This window comes from Haemaphysalis longicornis, unplaced genomic scaffold (genome assembly GCF_048455015.1).
Source record: "Haemaphysalis longicornis isolate Haplotype H1 unplaced genomic scaffold, Haemaphysalis longicornis Haplotype H1 scaffold_3, whole genome shotgun sequence".
Taxonomy (NCBI): domain Eukaryota; kingdom Metazoa; phylum Arthropoda; class Arachnida; order Ixodida; family Ixodidae; genus Haemaphysalis; species Haemaphysalis longicornis.
Genome location: NW_027526335.1, coordinates 46,573,075 through 46,595,190, shown reverse-complemented (window position 1 = coordinate 46,595,190; position 22,116 = coordinate 46,573,075). Strand labels below are relative to the sequence as shown.

The 22,116-nt window shown below is 48.6% G+C and overlaps 1 protein-coding gene across 1 annotated transcript; it reads right to left on the bottom strand.

Moving 5' to 3' along the window:
• Nucleotides 1–6,894: 6,894 nt before the first annotated feature.
• Nucleotides 6,895–8,742, bottom strand: LOC144175203 (heat shock 70 kDa protein 1A-like). The gene has a single exon (XM_077704306.1). It carries the CDS (start codon nucleotides 8,740–8,742, stop codon nucleotides 6,895–6,897), a length of 1,848 nt encoding a protein of 615 aa, XP_077560432.1.
• Nucleotides 8,743–22,116: the final 13,374 nt, after the last annotated feature.

The following is a 22,116-nucleotide window of genomic DNA, read 5'->3' as shown; positions in this document are numbered from 1 at the left end:
ACCAGGAGCCATTGTTTCATCGGATCATCTTTTCGGTCATCGGCCGACGGATCCAGCTGGTAGGGTCACATGATCTTCATCTCCGTCTTGAATTTAACTGTTGTATTTTGTCTTCATGGCCCCTTTAAACGTGTTCGCACTTTGGAATTTGGGTTTAGGCTTTGGGTTTAGGCCCAGCAGTTTTACCCAACTGGTCGCATGTTACCAGATGCAAAAAGAACACGCCAAGCATTCGTCGCATTTGTCCTCTATCGCGACGGGCCGAACCACGTCGTCTCACCCTTACCTCACCCTGTCCTGTACCCCTCCTCTCTCCACAAACCCTCTCCACGCACGGCGCAAACCGAGAACTACGTGGAAATAAGCATTTCGAACAAAACGAAACAAGTTTAGTCGAGTAGTCTCCATCAAGAGAGAGAGAGAGAGAGAGAGAGAGAGAGAGAGAGAGAGAGAGTAAAAGCATTTTTTGCGAAAAGAAATGTGGAGGAGGCCCCAGTCCGAGACTGCTTGATTAATTCCCTTATACGCGTACTTACCGCCACTGTGAAAGGATAAGTATAGTAATAACCTTCCCAGGAGCATGGACATCAGCAGTGACTAATGTTACAGCAATTATACGAAAGGAGAGTGATTGGGGCTGTAACAGGAACTAAAATTTGAACGGACATCAGCGCGAGCAGTGCAGAGATATACATAGGGAGCCGCGTATTGCGAATAACCCTTATTTTTAGGGTGCGTCTTCACAACCTGACCCTCTAAAGGCTCGCCAACATAGGGCTCCTGCGCTGGAGTTTTGGAGACATGCAGCGCTCCTTCGTGTCCGACATACACCTCTGGATAGTACAAAAGCAGACGATTCTCACCCCCTCCATGTGTTTTCAATTACAAATCAGAGAGAAAGTTGGTTGTACTTAATTTAGTCGCGATATGGTGCGTTTAAATGACTCCTTACTGAATAAAATAGCTTTAAATTAGTTGCAAAGGGAAACAAAATAATAAAGGCAACAAGCCGATTTATCGGATTTCTTTTTAGCGAGCTGTCGCGATCTTCGCGACGTGGGACAGTATCGCTAGGTGGGGTGGTCTTACTTGCTGGCGATAATTATCGTTCTTTCTTCTTGCGTACGGTCGACAAAGGAACAGTTCGCAAGGAGCATAAACAACGCTTCTCAACCTAAAGCCTGACGTAACTGTCAATGGTTGCTTCAGCGGCAGCATGCAAGCGGACGCTAGAAACGCGCAGCCGACTCAGCTGACACTGCCGGCCTGGCACCGTCCTGAAAACGAGTGGAAACTTCGCTGTGCATTTTCGCAAACTTAATTATTCTTACTCCATTTGACGCCGCACGATTTACTAACAGCAGGGTGCATGTATACTAGCGAGTAGGTTAGGCAATAGCGTCCAATAAACAAATTGAGCGCAGTTAAATGACACAAAACAAGCACCAAATCGCACGTCCGCTGCCTGAAGAGATCTGTACTTTTATGCTTACACAACATAAAACACCCTTTTACACGGTGCGCGGCCCAAATATTTACATACAATCGTCGCAGACATTGTTGGTTATCTTTTACTGACTTTTACTGCAGGGGTCAGCAACCTACAGCCAGTGGGCCGAATGTGGCCCGTGGGGCTGTATTATGCGGCCCCCAGCACGTCGTCAGAACCCCCACCCCTCCGTACTGAACGCCGACACGCCAGTTTTGACATTAAATAGTGCTTGATTGGGAGACAAATGACATGAAATTGATCGCTTCCTGCTGCATGGTCCCCCATATTCACACTCTGCCATTTTGTGAAATATTATTGGCGATTCGCTGAATTTTTTCTCTTTGCATTCAAAACCCCTTTCCCCCTCCCACCCGGTTTGCTGTCCAATGCTCCCCCCTGTCGACTTCATGCAACTCGACACTATACGTCAAAACGTTGCCGACGCTTATGTTCTATTAAGTGTGAACTGGGAATATATGATGCAACAGCGTAATTAAATGAAGTGAGAGCAAACAAGGAAACAGAACGGCCACTCAGTTCGCCCGAGCACTTTGTTTTACGGTCACTACTTTCAGAATCACAAAACAGATTTTACTCTTCTGACGCTCGCTGCCTTTTGTCACTGAGCCACGCAATAAAGCGGCAAGCTAACGCTGCACCATGTATTCGTTACGGCGACGCAAACCAGCAGTGTAAACACTGCTCGTGAAAGTACACGCACAGTGTGGAGGTACGCAAAAGCGCGACGCACCGCAGCAGGCGAGCCTGCGGTCCGCCGGACTCTCATCGCCGATTGCGTTATGCTTTTTTGAATAGGCTGTTGTTTGAAAGTCCTTGCTACCAAGTTTATTAGTTTAAACAAGAAGCTTTCGCTTCAAATTTCACTTCATACGACCATTGGTAGGTGAACCTGCGAGTGAGTGGCAGAGTGCCGCCGTCCTAGCACTTTTCTCAACGCTGTAAAGGAAATTAGTGCTGCAAATCTTTTTTTAGGGGCGAAGCACCTTAGGACCGCCCTTTGGCCAGGGCTTGGCTTCCGTGTACACAGTCTTGCGCATGCGCGAGGAGCATTGGGTTGGATTGGATTGAGTTTGGATTGGATTGGATAGGATTGAAATGGATTGGATTGGATTAAATTGAATTGTATCAGATTGAATTGGATTGGAATTGCACATACTGTACACACGCGTTCCCACTAATTTACGTGCGCGAGTGGGCAATGCCACAGGTGATTTACGGTAAGAACGATCCCCAGTGCTTCGCCCACTCGTCATGATTCACTTCGTGAAGATACGTGAATTGTCTTCCCTAATGCCCAGTTGATCGCCGGAAGAGATCGGATGCGTCGGGGATGGGCTGAAGGCCATGTCGCAAAGCAATCAGGTGTATCGAGCTCATTTTTCTTGTGTCAAAATGGGATCCTATGGGACCCCCGCAGCTTTGTACTACCCCGAAGTACTAAGTCGGTTCCGCAGCGCTCCCTGGGCAGCGCAGGAGCCCCATGCAGCTGTGTTATTGTAACCTTCTCCGATGCTCAGAACAGCTTCAAATTCGAGCGGGGTGACGAGAATTGAGAATTAGGCACGCGTGCTTATTCTCACCCTTTAACTGTAATAACTGTCACGAACGGTTCAGTCAAGGGCCCAATCAACAACTTCCCACGTTTCGGGGCAAATGTATACCAAGCTTAATGGGAGCGAGTTACTCATGCTACTCGGTCGTCCCTAGAAATTTAAGATCGGTGTGGGCGGCAAACGAGTACGCGTTTGTATATCGCTGTATACAGCTGCAACAAATACAGTGGAATCTCGCTGATACGATGCGGCATATTACGTTTTTCGGCAGAATACGTTTTTCTTTTTGTTCCCGGCCAACGTCCCTTAGAAAAAATGCATTTTCGTGTGTTTATTACGATCACACATTTTTTGCCGCAATTGGATAATCCGATCGCGAAAGCGGATCTCGACCGACATTTCTAGTAATCTTACGTTCATTTTTCGGGGTACTCCCTCACACCGCATTCCAACAAGCCACGACCTGCACGTTGCAGAGACGCCCAGGGAGCGAAAGCGCCGGTTTTGCGGCAAAAACATTTCTGCAATGCGTGGCGTTTCCGTGCAAGGCTGTCGATAAGTCTGGCGATGCACCCCGCCATGTAGCAAATCGTGTCATAATCAAGGAAGAAGGCCTGCAATTCTCGCGGCTGGCGCGACTTCCCTTCGCGACTTCCCTTTCCGATTTATGCATGGACCGTGCTTCCCGCGCAGTGATTTGTTCTGTTTTTGCCTTGTTGATATATGCGGGGCCGTGTTTCCAGGCTTGTGACAGCATCGAAGAAATGCAAGGCGAAAGTGATAATTGTACGCCAATTAGAAGAGAACCCGAAGAGGAAACGCGAGGAATTGGCAAGTGAGCTCGCGTTGCCAGTGTCAACGCTCAACGCTATTGATAACCAGCAAGAGTAACCTCTAAGGAAGCTGCAAGTTTTTGGACCTAGTGTAAAGCAAACGCGAGGTGCGAAGCATGAGTAAAAGGAAAGCATCCTGCTCACATGGTTCAAGAAAGTTACAGCGACAGGAGGGAACTTCGACGGGTCAGTCGTATACGCGAAACAGTTGACACACCGCGCTCTCCTTGGGTATTCGAAACTTCCAACCATCCGCAGGCTGCCTTCACCGACTAACGGCCCGGAATAGATATGCCAAATAAACAAATACCGGCAGCTTCTTTTTGTACGTTTTAGGAGAATTTACTCCTGGACATTTAAAAGAAGAAAGGGCAGCACAAATTGAGCAGTTACTTCAGTGTTGCAGCATAAAAGTTAGTTGCTGACGGAGCATGCATATTTTCCTTCTTTTTTAAAAAACCTATTTGGATAGTACGATTTTCGGATAATATGTTTTATTTTTTGGTTCCCGTGAAAAATGTATCAGCGAGATCTCAATGTAGATACAAAGGCCCACTCCGGGATACATTAAAAAGAGAAACAGATGCGCGGAGGACGACGCGTATTGGGCTCCTGCGCCGCCCAGGGGCGCTGCGAAACCGACTTCTGGGAAGTACTTCAGGGTAGCACAAAGCTGCGAAGATCCCATGGGATCCCGTGTTGACAGAAGCAAAATGAGCTCGATACTCCCGATTGTTTTGCGACATGGTCTCCAACCCATCCCCGGCGCGTCAGATCTCTTCCGGCGATCAACTTGGCTTTAGAAAGAAAAGCTTTGCATCGTTAAGTATGTTTAAGCGTCGACAAAAGTGCTGGGACGGTGACAGCACTCTGCCACTTGCAGGCTCACCGATCGATGGTCGCATGAAGTTAAATTTGAAGTGAAAGATTCTTGTTTAAACTAATACACTTGGTGACAAAGAAGTTTCAACAGCGGGCCATCAAAAAAAGAAGTAACGCAGACGGCGATTATCGCGCTTAAAAGCTAGCGAGTCCGGCGGACTTCAGGTTCGTCTGAAGCTGTGCCCTGCGCTTTTGCGTACGTACATGCGCACTATGCGTGCACTTTCATTAAACACTGCTGGTTTGCGTCACCGTTACGAGTGCATGGTGCAGCGCTAGCTTGCCGCTTCATTGCGTGGCTCAGTGACAAAATGCAGCGAGCGTCCGAAGCGTGAAATCTATTTTCTCATTACTAAAGTAGTGGCCGTAAAACAAAGTGGTCGGACGAACTGAGTGGTCGCTCCGTTTTCTTGTTTGCTCTCACTTTATTTAAATACGCTCTTGCACCATATATCTCCAGTTCGAACTTAACAGACTAGAATAAGGGTCGGCAACGTATTCAGGTGTAGTGCCGAGTTGCATGAAGTGGACATGGCGGAGGGCTGGATGGCAAATCAGGTGGGAGGGAGAGGGGGGTTTTGAAGGCAAATCTGGCAGAGTGTGAATATGGGGAAATATGCGCAGCCGGAAGCGATCAATTTTCTGTCCTTGTTTCGCCAAACACGATTGAAAGTCAAAACTGGCGTGTCGGTTAGAGACAGGGGGAGTGGGGGGTGGGGGGGCGGAGGGGGGTTTTTGACGACGTGCTGGGGGCCGCATATTAGAGCCCCGCGGGCCACTTTCGGCCCGCGGGCTGTAGGTTGCCGACCCATGCAGTAGATGTAACCAACACCACCAGTGAAGATCGCATGTAAATATTTGGGCCGCGGACCCTGTATGTGGCTGTGTTATGTTTTGTAAATATAGAATTACACATCTCTGCAATAGCGGACATGCGATTTGGTGTTGGGTTATTTAATTACGCTTAATTTGTTTATTTGACGCTATTGCCTCACCCACTCGCTATTATACATGTACCCTGCCGTTTGTATATTGTATGGCGTAGAATGTTAAGCGAGAATCATTTAGTTTGCGAAAATACGAACTAAAATTTCCTCTCATTTTCAAGGCGGTGCCAGGCCAGCAGTGTCAGCTGAGTCGGCTGCGCTTCTAGCGTCGTCTTGCATTTGCTCCTGCTAAAGCAACCATTTTCAGTTACCTCAGGCTATATGATGATCAGAATTCTGTGTTGATGATATATTTGCGGACTGCTTCTTTGTCAGCCGTACGCAAGAAGAAAGAACAATAAGGACCGTCAGGAAGTTAGACCACCCAACTTGGGGATACTGTCTCACGTGGCTAAGATCGCGGCAGCTCTCTCAAAAGAAAGCCGACAAATCGGCTTGTAGCGGATATTATTTTGTTTAGCCTCTGCAACTACTTTAAGGGTATTTTTTTAGGTATGCAATCACTTAAACGCACCACAATGTGATTACATTAAGTACAACCAACTTTTGTTCTGGCTTGCAATGAAAACACATGGAAAGCGGTGAGGGTCATCTGCTTGGGTACTACCCAGAGGCGTCAGACACGAGGGGCGCTGCATGTCGCCAAAACTCCAGCGCAGGAGCCGTATGCGCACGCTTTTGCTCCCTCCGCAAGTCCAGTACTGCAGCCTCCATGAGTGTTCCTGACCACTGCAGGACCGGTTTTGTTATAGGCAAAATGCGTTCGGATACGCGTCGTCCTCTGCGCATGCGATTCGCCCTTAATGATATGATGCTTTTCCAGAGACGTAAAATTCCACTGTCTTCAAATAGAGTAACCATACATATATGCTCATTCTATAATCCCATTAAATAGCACTGAAACGTCGCAAAAGTGCAAACAATCGCTCCAAGAGTTTAGGCGAAGTTCTTGCCATTACGTCGAGCCATCTTTTTTGCCGCGACATCACAATAGGGCGTGTGGGGACTGGCGACCCGCCCGGTTTTCTTGGTGGAACAGTTTGGAGTGGACCGTTTCCGGCCGCACTGAAGCTAATACACCTTTTTTTATTATATACGCAACAAAACAGTCCAGTATATCTTCGCAACAGAAAACCTTGCACCACCTAGCCAGCCCTTCGACTAGTTCAATGCCTATGCAACTTGACCATTAACGGTAGAGAGACGTCTTGGACTTCCTTCAACTTGGCCTGGATATCGCCAGCAGAAGCGTTCGGGTTCTGGTCCAACCAAGTATGCACATCCTTGCACTTGGCGACCACTGGCTCCTTTTCCTCGGGCTTGAACTTCTCGCAGGCGACCTCACTGAGAGCCTGCTGCACGCTGAAGATGTAACTCTGGAGAGAATTCCTGGCGGCCGCGCGTTCCCTTTGCGCGATGTCATCGAGCCGGTGCGTCTCCGCCTCCTTGAGCATGCGGTCCATCTCCTTTTTGGACAGGCGGCCTTTCTCGTGGGTGATTACGATGGTCTGGGCCTTACCCGTACTCTCGTCTCTGGCAGACACGCTGAGAATGCCGTTTTCGTCGATATCGAAGGTCACTCTGATCTTGGGTATTCCCCTGGGCGCCGGCGGTATACCGGTGAGCTCGAAACGGCCTAAATGGCGGTTGTGCTGCGTCATTGTTCGTTCACCTTCGTACACCTGAATAGTCACTCCCGTCTGATTGTCCGCGTACGTCGTAAACGACTTCGAGATCTTGCAGGGCACCTTTGTGTTGCGGGAAATGATCTTGCTCATCATTCCACCAAACGTTTCAATTCCGAGCGACAACGGGGCAACATCCAGAAGCTTGACCTCCCTGAGGTGATCGTCCTTCACCCCAGCTGTCATGGCGGCACAGACCGCCGCTCCGTATGCGATGGCTTCGTCCGGATTGATCTTAAGACACGGCTTCTTATCGAAGAACTCCTTGACGAGGCGTTGGATTCGAGGAATACGCGTAGAGCCTCCGACCATAACAATATCGTCAACCATCTCCTTGCCTACACCGGAGTCGGTCAGTGCCCTCTCGATCGGCCCCAGGATGCTCTTGAACAGGTCCAGGCAGAGCTCTTCGAACCGAGCTCGAGTGATCTTCATGCGGAAGTCGTTCCCTTCAAACAGTGCGTCAACCTCAATGCTGGTTTCGACGGTGGAGGAAAGGATTCGCTTGGCTCGCTCGGCCGCAATTCGCAGGCGACGGACTGCGCGTGCGTTGTCCGAAATGTCAACCTTAAACTTGCGCTTTATCTCCTCGAGGAAGAAGTCCACCATCCGACTGTCGAAGTCCTCCCCTCCGAGATGCGTATCTCCAGCCGTCGCAAGCACGTCGAATGTCTGCGAGTCCTTGATGCTTAGTAACGACACATCGAACGTTCCACCACCCAGGTCGACAATAAGGACTTTTTTTTCGCCCGCGGTGATTTTGTCGAGGCCGTACGCCAGGGCCGCTGCCGTCGGCTCGTTGATAATTTTCGGCACGGAGAGACCGGCGATGGTCCCGGCGTCCTTGGTCGCCTGGCGCTGCGAGTCGTTAAAGTAGGCTGGCACGGTGACGCAGGCAAGAGTGACCGGGTCCCCCAGGTAGGCCTCGGCGACCTCGCGCATGTGGGACAGAATCATGGCTGATATCTCCTCGGGGCTGAAGATCTTCTCCTCTCCCTTGAACATCACCTTGATTTTAGGGGTGTTGTTATCGTCGATTATTTTGAAAGGGAGGTGTCTCAGGTCGTCCTGTAGCTTGGGATCGTTGTACTTTCGGCCAATGAGCCGCTTGGCGCCGAACACCGTGTTCTCCGGGTTCAGGGCCACCTGCAACTTCGCCGCGTCGCCGATGAGGCGCTCAGTCTCCGTAAAGGCCACGCAGCTGGGCGTGGTCCTGTTGCCCTGGTCATTGGCGATAATCTCCACCTTCCCGAAGTGATAGATGGCGACGCACGAGTAGGTTGTGCCGAGGTCAATGCCGATGGCCAGCGCATTCGGGTTCTTTTCCATGCCGTCCGCGGCGACGTCGCCAGTCGGAGGGTCTGCTGCTGTTCCTAAAAGTGAGCCCAGACCTCCACGGACGACCTGCCGGCCGCGGGATTGCGGTGGCGGCAGCTGAAAGGATGACGATAATGATGATCATTGTGATGATGATGATGGCTCCTTCATAATTTTCGAACGTACCCAATAGGGGGGGGGGGGGGGGGTTGATCAGGGCTAAATCACTTTCTGAAATTCGTTAGCACGTAGACCCGATAATATATCAATGCAGAAATTTGTCAAGAGTAAGCCATGATTTTTCAAAGAGCACAACATCAGGACTACAATTAGCAACTAGGCACTTGGGATCAACAAAAGAAGAATTAACGGAGTGGCAGTTTTACTGAACACCTTCAGAGATGCCATACTGACTTGTTTACTGAGGACACCACAATGTAGCTTCGGTCGTTGCTATTAGTCGTTTGTAGCTGCGTTTGTAGCTGCCGTCGTTGCTTGCTGTCGTTTGCGGTCGTTGCCTTTATGCTTACTGGTTTGCATCGTGCAGCCTTTGCTTCATCCATAGGGAAATACGCCTGTTCTGTTTTGTAAGGAGAATCTTGGCTGTAGAAACGCCATTCACGTCCATGACGTAGGCGTCGTCGATACCGGCAGCCGTGGCAGCTTTTGGAACCTTCTCATTATTAACAACCTGAAGTCCCTTCTAAGCCACCGGCTCGTTGCTATCCCAGTCTGAATCTTATGCCCCTTTCACACGGGTACTTTCAATCCGGATTGAAGTGACGCGCGATTGACTTTTCGAGCGCGCTCGACGTACCGCCGCTGCGTTTCAATCCCGATAGAGAAGTTTCACCTGTTGGACTTACGTATGCCAGATGGCGCTAAAAATTTACTTCGCGTCCTGCGTTTGGTAACTTTGCGCAGTCGTAGGAAGCACCGGACACTGCAGTTTGCGCGCGACTCCAGCGCCGGCTCTCGCCTCCGCTTAGCAACTCTGGGTCGGTGGATGTCGCGACCGGCCGTTCAGCGCACGTAAAAACACACGCGCTGCGTGCGGTTCGACGTTGTGTGGCGGAAGTTATAATTGCAAGTTGCGGGGTCCGAAATGATCAAAAGGCTGCAGAAAAGATTTAGTGGCAGCGCCGCTACTGCTGCGCGAAGGACAGCCACAATCGCGAAAGCAAGCCTGCCATCGTTCTGTACAGGTTTCTCGCTCGGGCAGCCGTGGGAGAATAAGCGTCGCAAGAAGTGATTTTAGCAGTAAGAAAAGTCAAGGAAGTAAGAAAGCCATGACATTTTTTGTCAGTGGAAGGAGTAAAATTATGAGTACGATTACCGTTTGTGCGCAGCGCCGACACGAAGGGCCGTAAAATTAAAACGTTTGCTTTCAGTGTTCATACACATTACGCACTGCGATGAATCGCATGCCGTCGTAGTAGTTGCATAACACAAGGTATTACCGCTTCCGCCACTATTGTTTTATCAGTAGTAACGTTTTGTAGCGACATTCACGGCACCGAATGGGTACTAAAAGGCGGCACAAGAATATGCATTCACAGCACTTCGCGGGTGATGCCAAAAGCAATGTCAAGACGGTCAATACGCATCCCGCTTACTGCCCTACTTTGTTCCCCGAAGTGTACATAGGTCGGTCACGCATTCCAAGCGAGAGCGTGGAAAGGTATCAAAGGCAAGGTTGCTTTCAGTCGCGCTGACTTCTTTAATGCGTTTTGCGCACTTTGAAAGTTGAGGTTATTATTGTTTAAACAGAGGATGGGGCGGAGGAGGAAATACTTTTTTGGAGAATTCTGAATGGCCTGAACAAACTGCATCACAATTATCCGCTAAGACGACTCTAACATTACTCACGAGATATATGAAGCCGAAACTAAACGGAATCTTCGTAAAGACAACCGCCGCTCCGCAGCAGATTTGAAACTGTGTGGAACTGCGTTTACTTTGTCAACAGCTAATAACGTTTGGAATGCGTTGTCACTTAGTGACAACACCAACCGAGCTGAAGAAGGGCAACCGAAAAAGTAACTGTAGTGTGGTTGCGCGAACAGAGGAAACAATAACACAAACACGCTTCTGTCGTGGAGCGCCGTTGTATACGCTGGCTAGTGACCTGAATTGGCGCTGTACATAAGCTTCTCTTGCTGAGAATGGGACTTCGCAACGATGTCTGTCCCGTCAATTTCTTTCACGGTGCACACGCGCGCGGGAACGTACAATCTCTGCAACTTCTCGCGTACGCGAGGCCGACAGTGGTAGTTCAGCCCGCAATTGTCCGGAAATCGCACAGAAGCACTTGAGACACGGGGAAACTATTTGCCAGAACAGTTTTCAAGGTCGAGACACCTTTCAAAAACAATTGCATAATCGCAAAAATAAACCGACAGGTGCCGAATATATGAACGCGCGGCCGCCGTCTGCCTCTCACCGACCCAAAGTTAGCTCAAGCTTCCGCGGGGCGGCGCTGGGTGTACTTATTCGTGGCGCCCTCTGAGCAGTGACCGGTGCCTATATACATGTTATCGCACGCTTATTTGGGTCAAGTTATTTGATGCAATTTCTGGCGTTACTTGAAGTTATCAACTTCTGTGTCATTAGTCAGCGGGAACGAGAGTATCACCGCTTCCGTCCGATCGCGCTTGAGAAACCACGATTGAGGTAGAGCAGGATCGGGATCGATCGCGATTGAAAGTCCAGTGAAGCAGCACTTGATCCGGACTGAGCTCGATGCGGATCGACTCAATCACGATTGAAAGTGCTTGTGTGACAGAGGTATTCTTGAAGGAGCAGCCTACAAAAGCCTGGGTGTCATGTGTTTAGGGATAAGTTACAATCTGAGGTTGAGAGGAAGAACATTTAGCCTGATGGTCAATAGCAACAACCGGTACTAAGCATCCTTTGTCGCCAAAAGAATGGTTATATGAGTCAACGTGACAAGAGTCTCAGTGAACGGAGCCGCCAGTTGCTGCATTGGTTGGTTGGTTGCTTGGATGCCTCTCAAAATGGCGCGTAGCCACGCGGGGGATTGACCAAGAAGCTTTGTACCTAATCAGGACGTGGCCTATATTACTTTAGATCCCAAAATTTAGAAAAGGAAATGCAGAACAGAAAGTACTTTTTTTACCTGCAGGCTCTTGAGATCGCTGATTGCTTTTTTGTTTTCCTCTTGAGCACTGCACACCAGACAGCGCCATTTACGCCATTGAGCAAATGAGGCAGAGGAATATAAATGAAACGTGCAGGCCGCCAGTCCGCCTGCACTGAAAAAAGTGCTAAAGAGATGCAAAATGGAACAAACGCAAAAAGGAAATGGCGCCACGAGCGGATGTCGTTCGCCATTCAATACTTCCTGGCCCGCCCCCCACGTGGGTGCGTTGTTGTGCCAGGGCGCACAGCCCAAATTCGCTTCATCTGGCGACGCACGATGGCGGGGCCGATTCGCGCCTCTGTCAAACCGGCTGCGGCAGGCGTGCCTGCTTCTGTTTCACGCGGGCTAAGTAAAGGCCCACTTCCTCGCAAATTTCGATGAGTTCTTTCACTTTAAGGTCCTCCACCGTTTGCCCTAGCCTCTTGCTGCTTGCCCACGTTAGAATTTTCTTGCCGTTCCTATACTATACTATCGAGCTACTAGTACTACTAGTAAGGTACGTGCAAATAATTCCCTACGCTGGTTTGTTTATACCCTCGGCACTAGCTCTGGTTTCAACACACTTTCTTTGGGCTTAAAACAATCAAAGCTTTCCACTGTGCTTCACACAGCCCTTCTCTAAACTACACTAACCTGTGCTATAGAAGACTGGTGAATGGACAGAAAACGCTTTGCGCTTACCACACCACGCAGTAGCCGTTGCCGGTCGATCCCGCAGCTGTCATCTAATGTTGGGACTGCGCTCGGATGGCCCGGTACCAACATTGGATGGCAGCTGCGGGATCGACCGGCAACGGCTACTGCCTGGTGTGGTAAGCGCAAAGCGTTTTCTGTCCATTCACTAGAGTTCTATAGCACAGGTTAGTGTAGTTTAGAGAAGGGCTGTGTGAAGCACAGTGGAAAGCTTTGATTGTTTTAAGCCCAAAGAAAGTGTGTTGAAACCAGAGCTAGTGCCGAGGGCATAAACAAAGCAGCGTAGGGAATTATCTACTAGCGCGTACATTACTAGTAGCTCGATGTTATAGGAACGGCAAGGGAATTATAACGTGGGCAAGCACCAAGAGGCTAGTGCAAACGATGGAGGACCTTAAAGTGAAGAACTCATCGAAATTTGCGAGGAGCTGGGCCTTGACTTAGGCCGTGTGAAACGGAAGCAGGCGATTCTTGAGGTCTTACGGAAGGAGAACGTGACGGGTGAGGAGAAAATGAGGCCAGGGCTGAAATCAAACAGCGCCGTGAGCGCGAAGAGGCGGAAAGGCAGGAACGGAGAGAGCAAGCCGAAAGGCAGGAACGGAGTGAGTTGAAGCGGTTAGAGTTGGTGCTCCGGCAGAACTCGCCGGCGCCTAGCGTAGCTTCTCCAACGGTTAAGGTGAGCAGTCCCAGAATTCTGCACCAACTGCCGCCGTTAGTTATTGGCGAAGACATGGCAAAGTACCTCGTCGAGTTTGAGCACGTCTGTGCGCGAAACGAGAACGCGCGCTCCCTATGGGCACAAGACCTGTTAGCCCTGCTTCCTGAAGAGGCATCGGATGTGATAACGTGCCTGGAGGCCTTTGATAGCTACGACGAGGTCCAAGAGGCTCTTTTGAGAAAATACAGGGTGTCACCTGAGGCTTTCCGACAGAGGTTCGGGGTGCGAAAAAGGGCAATTTCGTGTAAAGGCTGACCTAATTGAGTGGCTCAAAGGTGAGGAAGTTTATGACGACCACGACAAAGTGGTAGAGTGCATAACGCTGGAGCAATTCTACCGCTAGCTGCGTTGAAGACGACGTCGGTTTGCGGCTGCAGGATAAGCTCCAAGAAGTAAAGCTCAACAGGGCAGCAGAGTTACCTGAGGATAAGGCGGTGCGCGTTGAAAAAGCGGACAGTAAAAGACGTTTTTAGGAAAAAGCCTGACGAAGGGAAACAGCTAGCTCGTCGCAGTTTTCGAAAAGACACACCTCCTACGAAAGAAACTGTTGGTGGAGGGATAGATGAGTCCCAAAAATAGAACAGCGATGCTAAGCAGCGCGCGGAAGCCGCTAATCTGCCACAACTGCACAAAGGAAGGGCACATCGCGGCAAACTGTAAACAGAAGTTTGTTTTCCTTACGATTCGAGAAACCGATAAGAACATGCGGTTGCTCGAGCCTTACATGCAGAAGATAAGCGTGAACGGCGAGAAGCGCAGAGCACTGTCAGACTCCGCTGCAATTATAGACGTAGTCCACCCGTTACTAGTTTCTCCTAACGACTGCACCGGAGAATGCGTGTGGTGGATAAGGCAAGTTGCCGAGGAGCAGAGAGTTTGCTTGCCGATTTCTGGATTGTCATTGAAGTCGGTTTTGGTAATTTTAACACCGATGCGGCCGCAGGGCTCCCCGAGCATTTTCCTTATCCCTTCTCTAATAGCTCGGAGCAGCTGCTCAAAGAACAAGGAAAATCGTTCTTCACCAGCTCGGCGTGCATGGCACTCACGAGATAGCAAGCGTTCTCGCATGAACTTGACACTACCTCAGCGAGCGAAACGGTAAAGGCGTTAGAGAGAGAGAGAGAGAGAGAGAGAGAGAGAGAGAGAGAGAGAGAGAGAGAGAGAGAGAGAGAGAGAGAGAGAGAGAGAGAGAGAGAGAGAGAGAGAGAGAGAGAGAGAGAGAGAGAGAGAGAGAGAGAGAGAGAGACTTTATTGAAAAGTCCGGTTAAGGCCGTTCGGTGACCTACAGCCTCAGCCTGCCGGTGACCATGGCAGCTCATTACGCGAGACTTTTCTGGGTCTGCAAGTCCGAGCTGCCCAGGGCCTTCTCCCGGAGCTCGTCTGAGGGGATCAAGGGAAAAGGGTCTTCACAGCATGCACATATGAGATGGGCGACTGGGTCCTTCGCACCACACGCAGGGCTTTTAGGTGACGGATATAAATTCGGGTGAGTATGGTGCAGTGTGGAGCGACATGGCAGCGTGTTTGTCTTAGTAGGCGCCACAGACGTTCTTCGGCATTAGTAAGTTCCCGATGTGCGGGCGAATACATTTGGCGGGAGAGGCGGTAGTGTGCGGTGATTTCTTGATAGCTTAATAAGCTGTCTCGGGCTGATCGGGCTCCATGTAAGGGGACGAGGCTTGGTCCTGCTCAGGTCGTGAGCTCTGGAGCTGCTTGGTTGACCGCCTCATTACCCCCATCCCTGTATGGGCAGCAGTCCAGATCAATTCCAGTTCGGTGTTAGCAGGGTTTTGCTCGAGAATTTCGAGTGCCTAAGGGGAAATAGTCCATTTGGCGAAGTTTTTGATGGCCGTTTTCGAACCTGAAATTATGATTGCAGGGGTCGGCCGGCCAGCGCAATAGCCGCCTCTTCTGCCGTTGCCGGATTTCGGGCTTCGGGTGCGTACAGTAAGGGAATTGATGGGTGGAGTGTCGAGGTCATACAGAGCCGTCACAGCATAAGCGTCGTGATGTCTGTGTTCGGCCGCGTCCACGTATACCGGGCTTGGGTTTATTGGGTATTTCTCGGTTAGACTTCGGGCTCGTTGTTCCGTGCGCTTTTGATTGTGTACCGAGTGCATGTTTCACGAGAGAGAGTGAATGAAAAGTTGTGCGTGAATTTCATGGGGGATGGGGACTCTGGTATCGGCAGTTAGCGGGGCTCGCAGATTCAGTCTGTGCATGATTTGTTGGCCGGTAGGGGATGCCGACAGTCGCGATAGCTGATTGAGCCTGTGGGCCTCTATTAGTTCCTCGGCTGTATTGTAGACGCCCAACTGTTCCAACCTGGCAGTGGAAGTGCTGTGGGGTATTTGTAAGGCTGTCAATTTACCTTGTTCAGTTCGATCGGGGATGGGTTAAGGTATGGTAGCGAGTATGTAATACGGCTCATTAGAAATGTTTGGCTAGTCGGATTCTTTCAGCTTTTTTGAGTACTTTATTCCGGGCTGCTACACGCCGTATTAGTCCAATTGTTTGATTCCCTTGAGTCGAGAGTTGCGCCATGAAGCTAGCGTTGGCATGATTGCTCTGGATAATTAACCCCAGTATCTTAATGCTGGGTACATTCGGTACATCTGTTTCGCCCATACAGATTTTTATGTTTGAGGGTGGTTGGGAGCCCGAGAAGTTCTGATTTAGCTGGGGAGCATTCTAAACCTGCCATTCTTGCCTCATCAATGACAATTTGGGCTCCTCTCTGCAGGGTACTTTCTATTTGAGCGTCCCTGCCTCTCGACGTCCAAAGCCTGCGGTATAGCCTCTACGCCGATGATATAACCCTTTGGACGTCGAAAGGCGTGGGAGAAACGCAGCCCCAGCTGCAAGCCGACACTGTAAAAAATTTTTGCTCGAAAAAACAGAAATTTTCTGGCAGCTGTCCTGCCAGAAATTTTCTGTAAAGTTATGTTTTCTGTTTTTCATGTTTCTGTTATTTTACAACCATTTTCTGTTTCTCACTACAGAGAATTTATGTCAATTCCCTGTTTTCGGTTTCTCCTGGTTCTGTTATTTTACAAGCATTTTCTGTTTTTCACTACAGAAAATTTATGTCAATTCCCTGTTTTCAGTTTTTAGTTTTCTGCTTTTTTATAAAAATTTTCTGTTTTTTAAGGTTGTGTTTTCCTCCAGAAAATCTGTGAACCTTCTGTTTTTCACTGGCAGCTTATAGACTACTTGTGTTGTGCAACATCGTTTTTTTACCAAAATTATAATAATGTACTGTTTCACGTTTCTGGTTAAATTGTTTTGCTCACTTAACAAGTAAGGTTAAATTGGTTTGCTCTGACTTATTTTGACATCAATCTCTGCTAAGTATTCAGCGCCGTGACACAATTTCGGTTATGGTGCTTCATAAAATACATGTCCTGTTACTTTTTCACATCTTGAAAGTACTGCAGTTGAATTCGCGGCTTTATGCTTCATGGGTGGCAATAATCATGCCTTGGAAGTATCATATTGTTTGAAACTGCCCACACAGTTACTGGTGTGCAGTACATAGCATAAAGTGACCACTCAGGCACACAAGAAAGCAGGGTAAAAGTATCATTAACATTATTTATTTTTCTGCCAAACTTAAGGCTGTTGTTACCAAGAATTAACTTAGTTACGAACAACGTATCAACAATCTCAAATATGAGGATCTGAGTATGAAAACAAAATCACAATTCATGATATTGTGGCACAGTGAACAAAAGGAGACTTTCAGTGACAGAGGTTTTGTTAGACTAGGAAGATCACCTTTTTTTCAACTTTCAGAAATTCCCACAAACACGCCACTGAGGCAAAACAAAATATTTACAGAACGTAATCAGTGACGTTAAACTAAGAACACTTTTTCTACACTGACATTAAGCTACAAAATGTTCACATCTCATATTACTACAGTTCAATAATACTACGGTGAGAGCTCCGATAGGACTAGGAACACATTTTTTCTACTTCCAAAAAAAAAAAAAAAGACCATCAATAAAATCACATCCTACATTTTTCCTGCTTTCTGGAAGCAGAAAGATGCAACATAACGCAAATACCACGGTAATGAAAAATGAGGGAGGAAGTGTTGTGAGGCTAGGAACATAACATCTTTTCCACATTAATGAAATCACAAAAAAGCAGAGAACAATATACAATAGCAAAGTAATCAAGAATGCGGCACATTTGGTGCAAGGCGCTTCCATCACAGACATTTTCATTGCTGCTCAGGGAAATTGGAGTGGGGGGCCTAGTAGATTTCATGGTCTTCCACCACAGTGACCAGGGATGCGACATTTGGAAACAGGAAATGCTGCTTTTGCTTTGACTTCTCCACCTTTGCTCCATGTCAGGGTTGATGGCTGCAATAACCCTGCAACAACAATAGCATACGTTCCGCATATAAAATACATGTGCACCAACAAAACAACATCGTTTGCGGGTTTTTATGTATGATATCATGCTGTAATAATAGCTGCCAGTTGTTTGAAATCAAGTGTTAAGCTAGCCTCAGGTGTTTGATAACTACATTCCGTTTTCTTGTGCTACTGAGGCGATCCAGACGTACCACCTGAGCGAAGGCAAGAAATATATATAGCAGACTACCAACATTGCAAGGGGGTGAATAAATACAGTTCACTGCATTTCTTCACTACCCGCTTCACAGTACACAGCGGGAACAGTCAACCTCAATTTTTTCCCAAACGGCCAAACTCCTCCCGCTCACTGAGTAGCCAGTCAGTGTTAATTATTAATCACTATTAATATTTGCATATTATCCTACGTAGCTCTATCAATGGCTCCATCAGCCTTGGCTTCAGCCTAAGCGGCAGCGGTTTGGCCGGTTGAATAAAAATTTAGACCGACCTTCCTCGCGGAGTGATCTTTGGAATGAATGGATCTTTGTCCAGTACCGGCCCTCCAGGCGGCCGCCACGGCGAATCAAACTGGCTGTAAAGCACGTCCCCAAAAATGTTTGGCTTTCGGGGAACCCGTGCGCGAAATATCCTGGTCCTGCACTTCCTCCCGCACCCAGCTGTCACCCGTGCCTCTCAAATTAATGCCACAGTAGCAGGCGCACGCTGGCATGACTAACCTGCAGTGGCCGAAGCACCCCCTTTTCTTTACTTTTTTTTCATTTTCCTTGCTCCCTCACAGGTAGACAAGTGCTCACAGCGCGCAGCGTCAAACATTTTTGGCCCTTTCTTTGAAAGCCTTTTTTGTGTGCATGTACGAACTCACTGCGACGAAAGAGAAAATAAAAACGTGCAGCCCTAAGATGCATAGCCGCTCCCCAAGCAGGAAGCTGAGGGGGCGCGCTTTTGTTTATTTCACCCGAGGCAACTGCCAATTATTGTGGACCGGCAGCCCAACGTTTACAGATACTTCGGCAGCCCGCGCATGTGCAGGTCGCCACTGGAAAAAGGCCCAATGGAACTTTTTGTAGTAGCGGTCTGTTCATACGGGGTGTGAAGTATAGCTACAGCTGTTACAAAAGGCAAGCCACGGCTACAAAAAGAAAAAAAAAAGAAAGAGGAAAGCTTGGGGAGCCTCGAACCCGTAATTACAGCATCCGTAAGCAATGACGTAACCTTTACACTAAACTCCACGACGGAAAACGGCATCTGAAAAGGAGAGCACGGCGGCTGCGTCGCGCGTATAACATACATCAAAAGAAAACAAAAAAAAAACTCATATTAAGGCGAGCGTCACTACATAGGCACGGCACAACGCTCTTGTCCCACGAGGCGACATATCGTTACGCTACGCGGCGAGCACTTCATAACAATCTATTTCCATCCAACAAGCCAACAAACAACAGTGCAGGCACGAAAAAGAGAGGCATAAACAGGAACTAGGCGCAGCCTCCACACGACATAGTTCAAATTTAGTACTCACCCTGGGAAGATGAAAAATTGAAGAAACAAGCCCGCCAATGTATCGTTGTGCTGGTACCTACAGGACGGCCATTTGCAAAGGGCCGCATTTCAGAATTGCAGGAGCGCAACAAAATGACGTCGGCCGGGCGCTGTTCGACGGTTAAGTAAATTCTTGTTAAACATTAAAAAAATTATTCATATTTTATTCTATTTTATGCAAATTAATAGTACAATATTTTCACGATTTTACGCCTGTTATTGGTCAAGACGAGGAAATAACAGAAAATGTGTGTTTTTTCTGTTAAGAGGTTTCTGTTTACTAACCATCACAGAAAACTTCTGTAGGGCAACAGACATTGTATGTAAAAACTCTGTAAATTTACAGAAATTTTTTACAGTGGACCGAAAACTCTCGCAATACGTTAGTCGAACCGCCAGCGGCCCAAGCGGGTTGCGTCAAATCCTTCAGCGGAGAAACCAAATCGGCGCCGCCGAGCGAGGCGAATGATACGTTGTCCTCGGTCTCCGACACCTGGCATGAGTTAATAAAGGTGGACAGAGCGACGTTCATTAGAGAACAGAAAGGCGATAGCTCGATAAAAGCCTTTCTAGAGAGCGTGAAACTGGGCGCAAAGAAAAAACTCCCACCTCCCCTCGCGGGAACCCCTGTGTAGATGCGACGCATAGGCGGAGCGGCGAAGGGACCGCGTTTTATAGCGCGTATAACGTTGAGGGGACTGCGTAAGCCGGACCCAGTCGATGACGACGTTGGCGTACTTGTAAAGCGGCGTGGACTCTAGGTGTTTGAGCCAAGCGTGGATGTTGCTTCGCCGGAGAACGGCACACCGGTTATATGCGCAGCGCGCCCGAAGGAGAGGAAACCGCGGAAGAGAGAGTAGTCAAACCCGTTTATAGCGAACTTCAATATGCACCGCGATTAGTTCGATATATCCAATAGTTCGATATAGCCGAACCCGCCTATAACGAGCTTATTGTTACGAGTTCGCAATCCGCTGGAGCCCCCGGCCCGCCGCCTCCCCAACTCCGCCATCCGCGTAGGCATAAACGAACAAAGTACAGTTTCCGCCTCAACTGCCCATGTTGCAAAAAAAGCCGGTGATTTTTGTTTTCAGTTTCGTTTTGGTGGCTTCAACTAGCGTAGCATTCTCTACAAGAAACATTGTTTGCACCAGTTCGAGTCCGCGTCCTCAAAAATCTAAGAAGCATTGGCGGAGCACATCGACTGCCGAAAGCGCATCATTATAAGCGTCGGACGGATTTCACTCGCGACATCATCGGGAACGTTGGCAAGCTCTTCCCACCGTTCACCGATACTGCTGTTTTGGTCCGGACTCGTTGACTGAGCGGGTTCCGTCGCGAGTCCCGCGCATCGGAAACAGTTACGGAAAGTATTAGGCGTCACGTCGCTCCATGCGAAGCGCAATGTCTCAGTCGCCGCTCTTGCTCCGTGGTCGCGGCCAATCCACACCTCAATCGCCGCTCCGAGATCATGCAATTCGGCGGCCATTCTAGGCGCCCAGAGTTCGATATATCGGATGTGAACTTTGACCATCTGTTGATCTTTAAAGGAGCCATGAGGAGGAAACACAAGTTTGGTTCATTCGAAAGATTGCCTCGTTAGTACCATACTGACACCACTTTTAACGCAAACGTCGCTCAAATAAGCTACATAATTAGGAAAAAAGAAAATGACCATGCGACCCACTGGCTCATTTCCCGCAACAAGACCTATGAAGTCATACTAGAATGCTCTGCGATTGGCGGAGGCCGGCATAAGCAAGCTCAAGTTAGGCAGGGCTTAACAGTTTGCATAGTGAACTATATGCCCGTGAAACATATATATATATATATATATATATATATATATATATATATATATATATATATATATATATATATATACTGCACATTCCTTTCATGACACTCAGAACGGTGGAGAAAACGGTTGAAGTTCCGAACGAACACGGAAACGTGTACGCCAGTGCGTACGAAACTACCGCCGGCCAAGCTGGACATTTTCGGGTTCGAGGCTCTTTGGGCAAACGAAACGTCATATCGCCAACCAGCAAAGGTAAAAATAGAAACGAGGGGAGTAAGGAACAGCAAGCAGCGACGAGATAGTGACAGTCGTCGCAGTTTCGGAATGGTGTTGGCTTGCTGCTATTGTTAGGAGCTCGTTTCCAGTTTACAACCACTGAAAACTTCAGTTTTTTCGAGTACTTTACAACGAAATTTCGTTGCTGCGTTTTGAAATGCCCATGTAGTGCGGGAAAATCGTCGAGGGAGTGCGACATCCCCGCCGGTGAAGAGATCTCCTTTCATGCGCTGCCCAACGACGAACCTCGGCGAACCAAGTTCCTACGTTTTGTGAACTTTGCAAACGGAGGAGAAGGGGGCGAAAGGAAATACGAGTGTGCTCGCTCCATTTCCGACGAAGTGATTACGGCAGGGACCCTTACGTTAGCTCACTCCTGGGACACGCCGCCGCTCGTCGCTGACTTCGTCAAATCGCCGTCAAAGCGCTCTAAGCTTGGAAAAAAAAAAGCGTATTCACCGCGCATTGACGCTCGTATCTTTCTCTTCTGAGCAGAGTGCTCGCGCGAACGGTTTTCCATGCACGACACCCGCCAACTGGCATAAGCGATACTGCTACTAAAATTGAACTATTATTAACCGTAATAAAAAAATTTCCCCGCATTTCCCCAAAGGGAAGAATGTGAAAGTGCGAATGCACGAGTTGAATTTGCGCGGTTCGGTAATGTTCGCGAAAGAGAGATCACACACACACACACACACAACTACAAAGAAAGAAAGATGCATTTATTCACAGACACCTATTTGTGTTGTCGTTGTACTTGATTGCTAGAGCGGATCTCAGCTTTGAAATTTCGTGTCAGTAC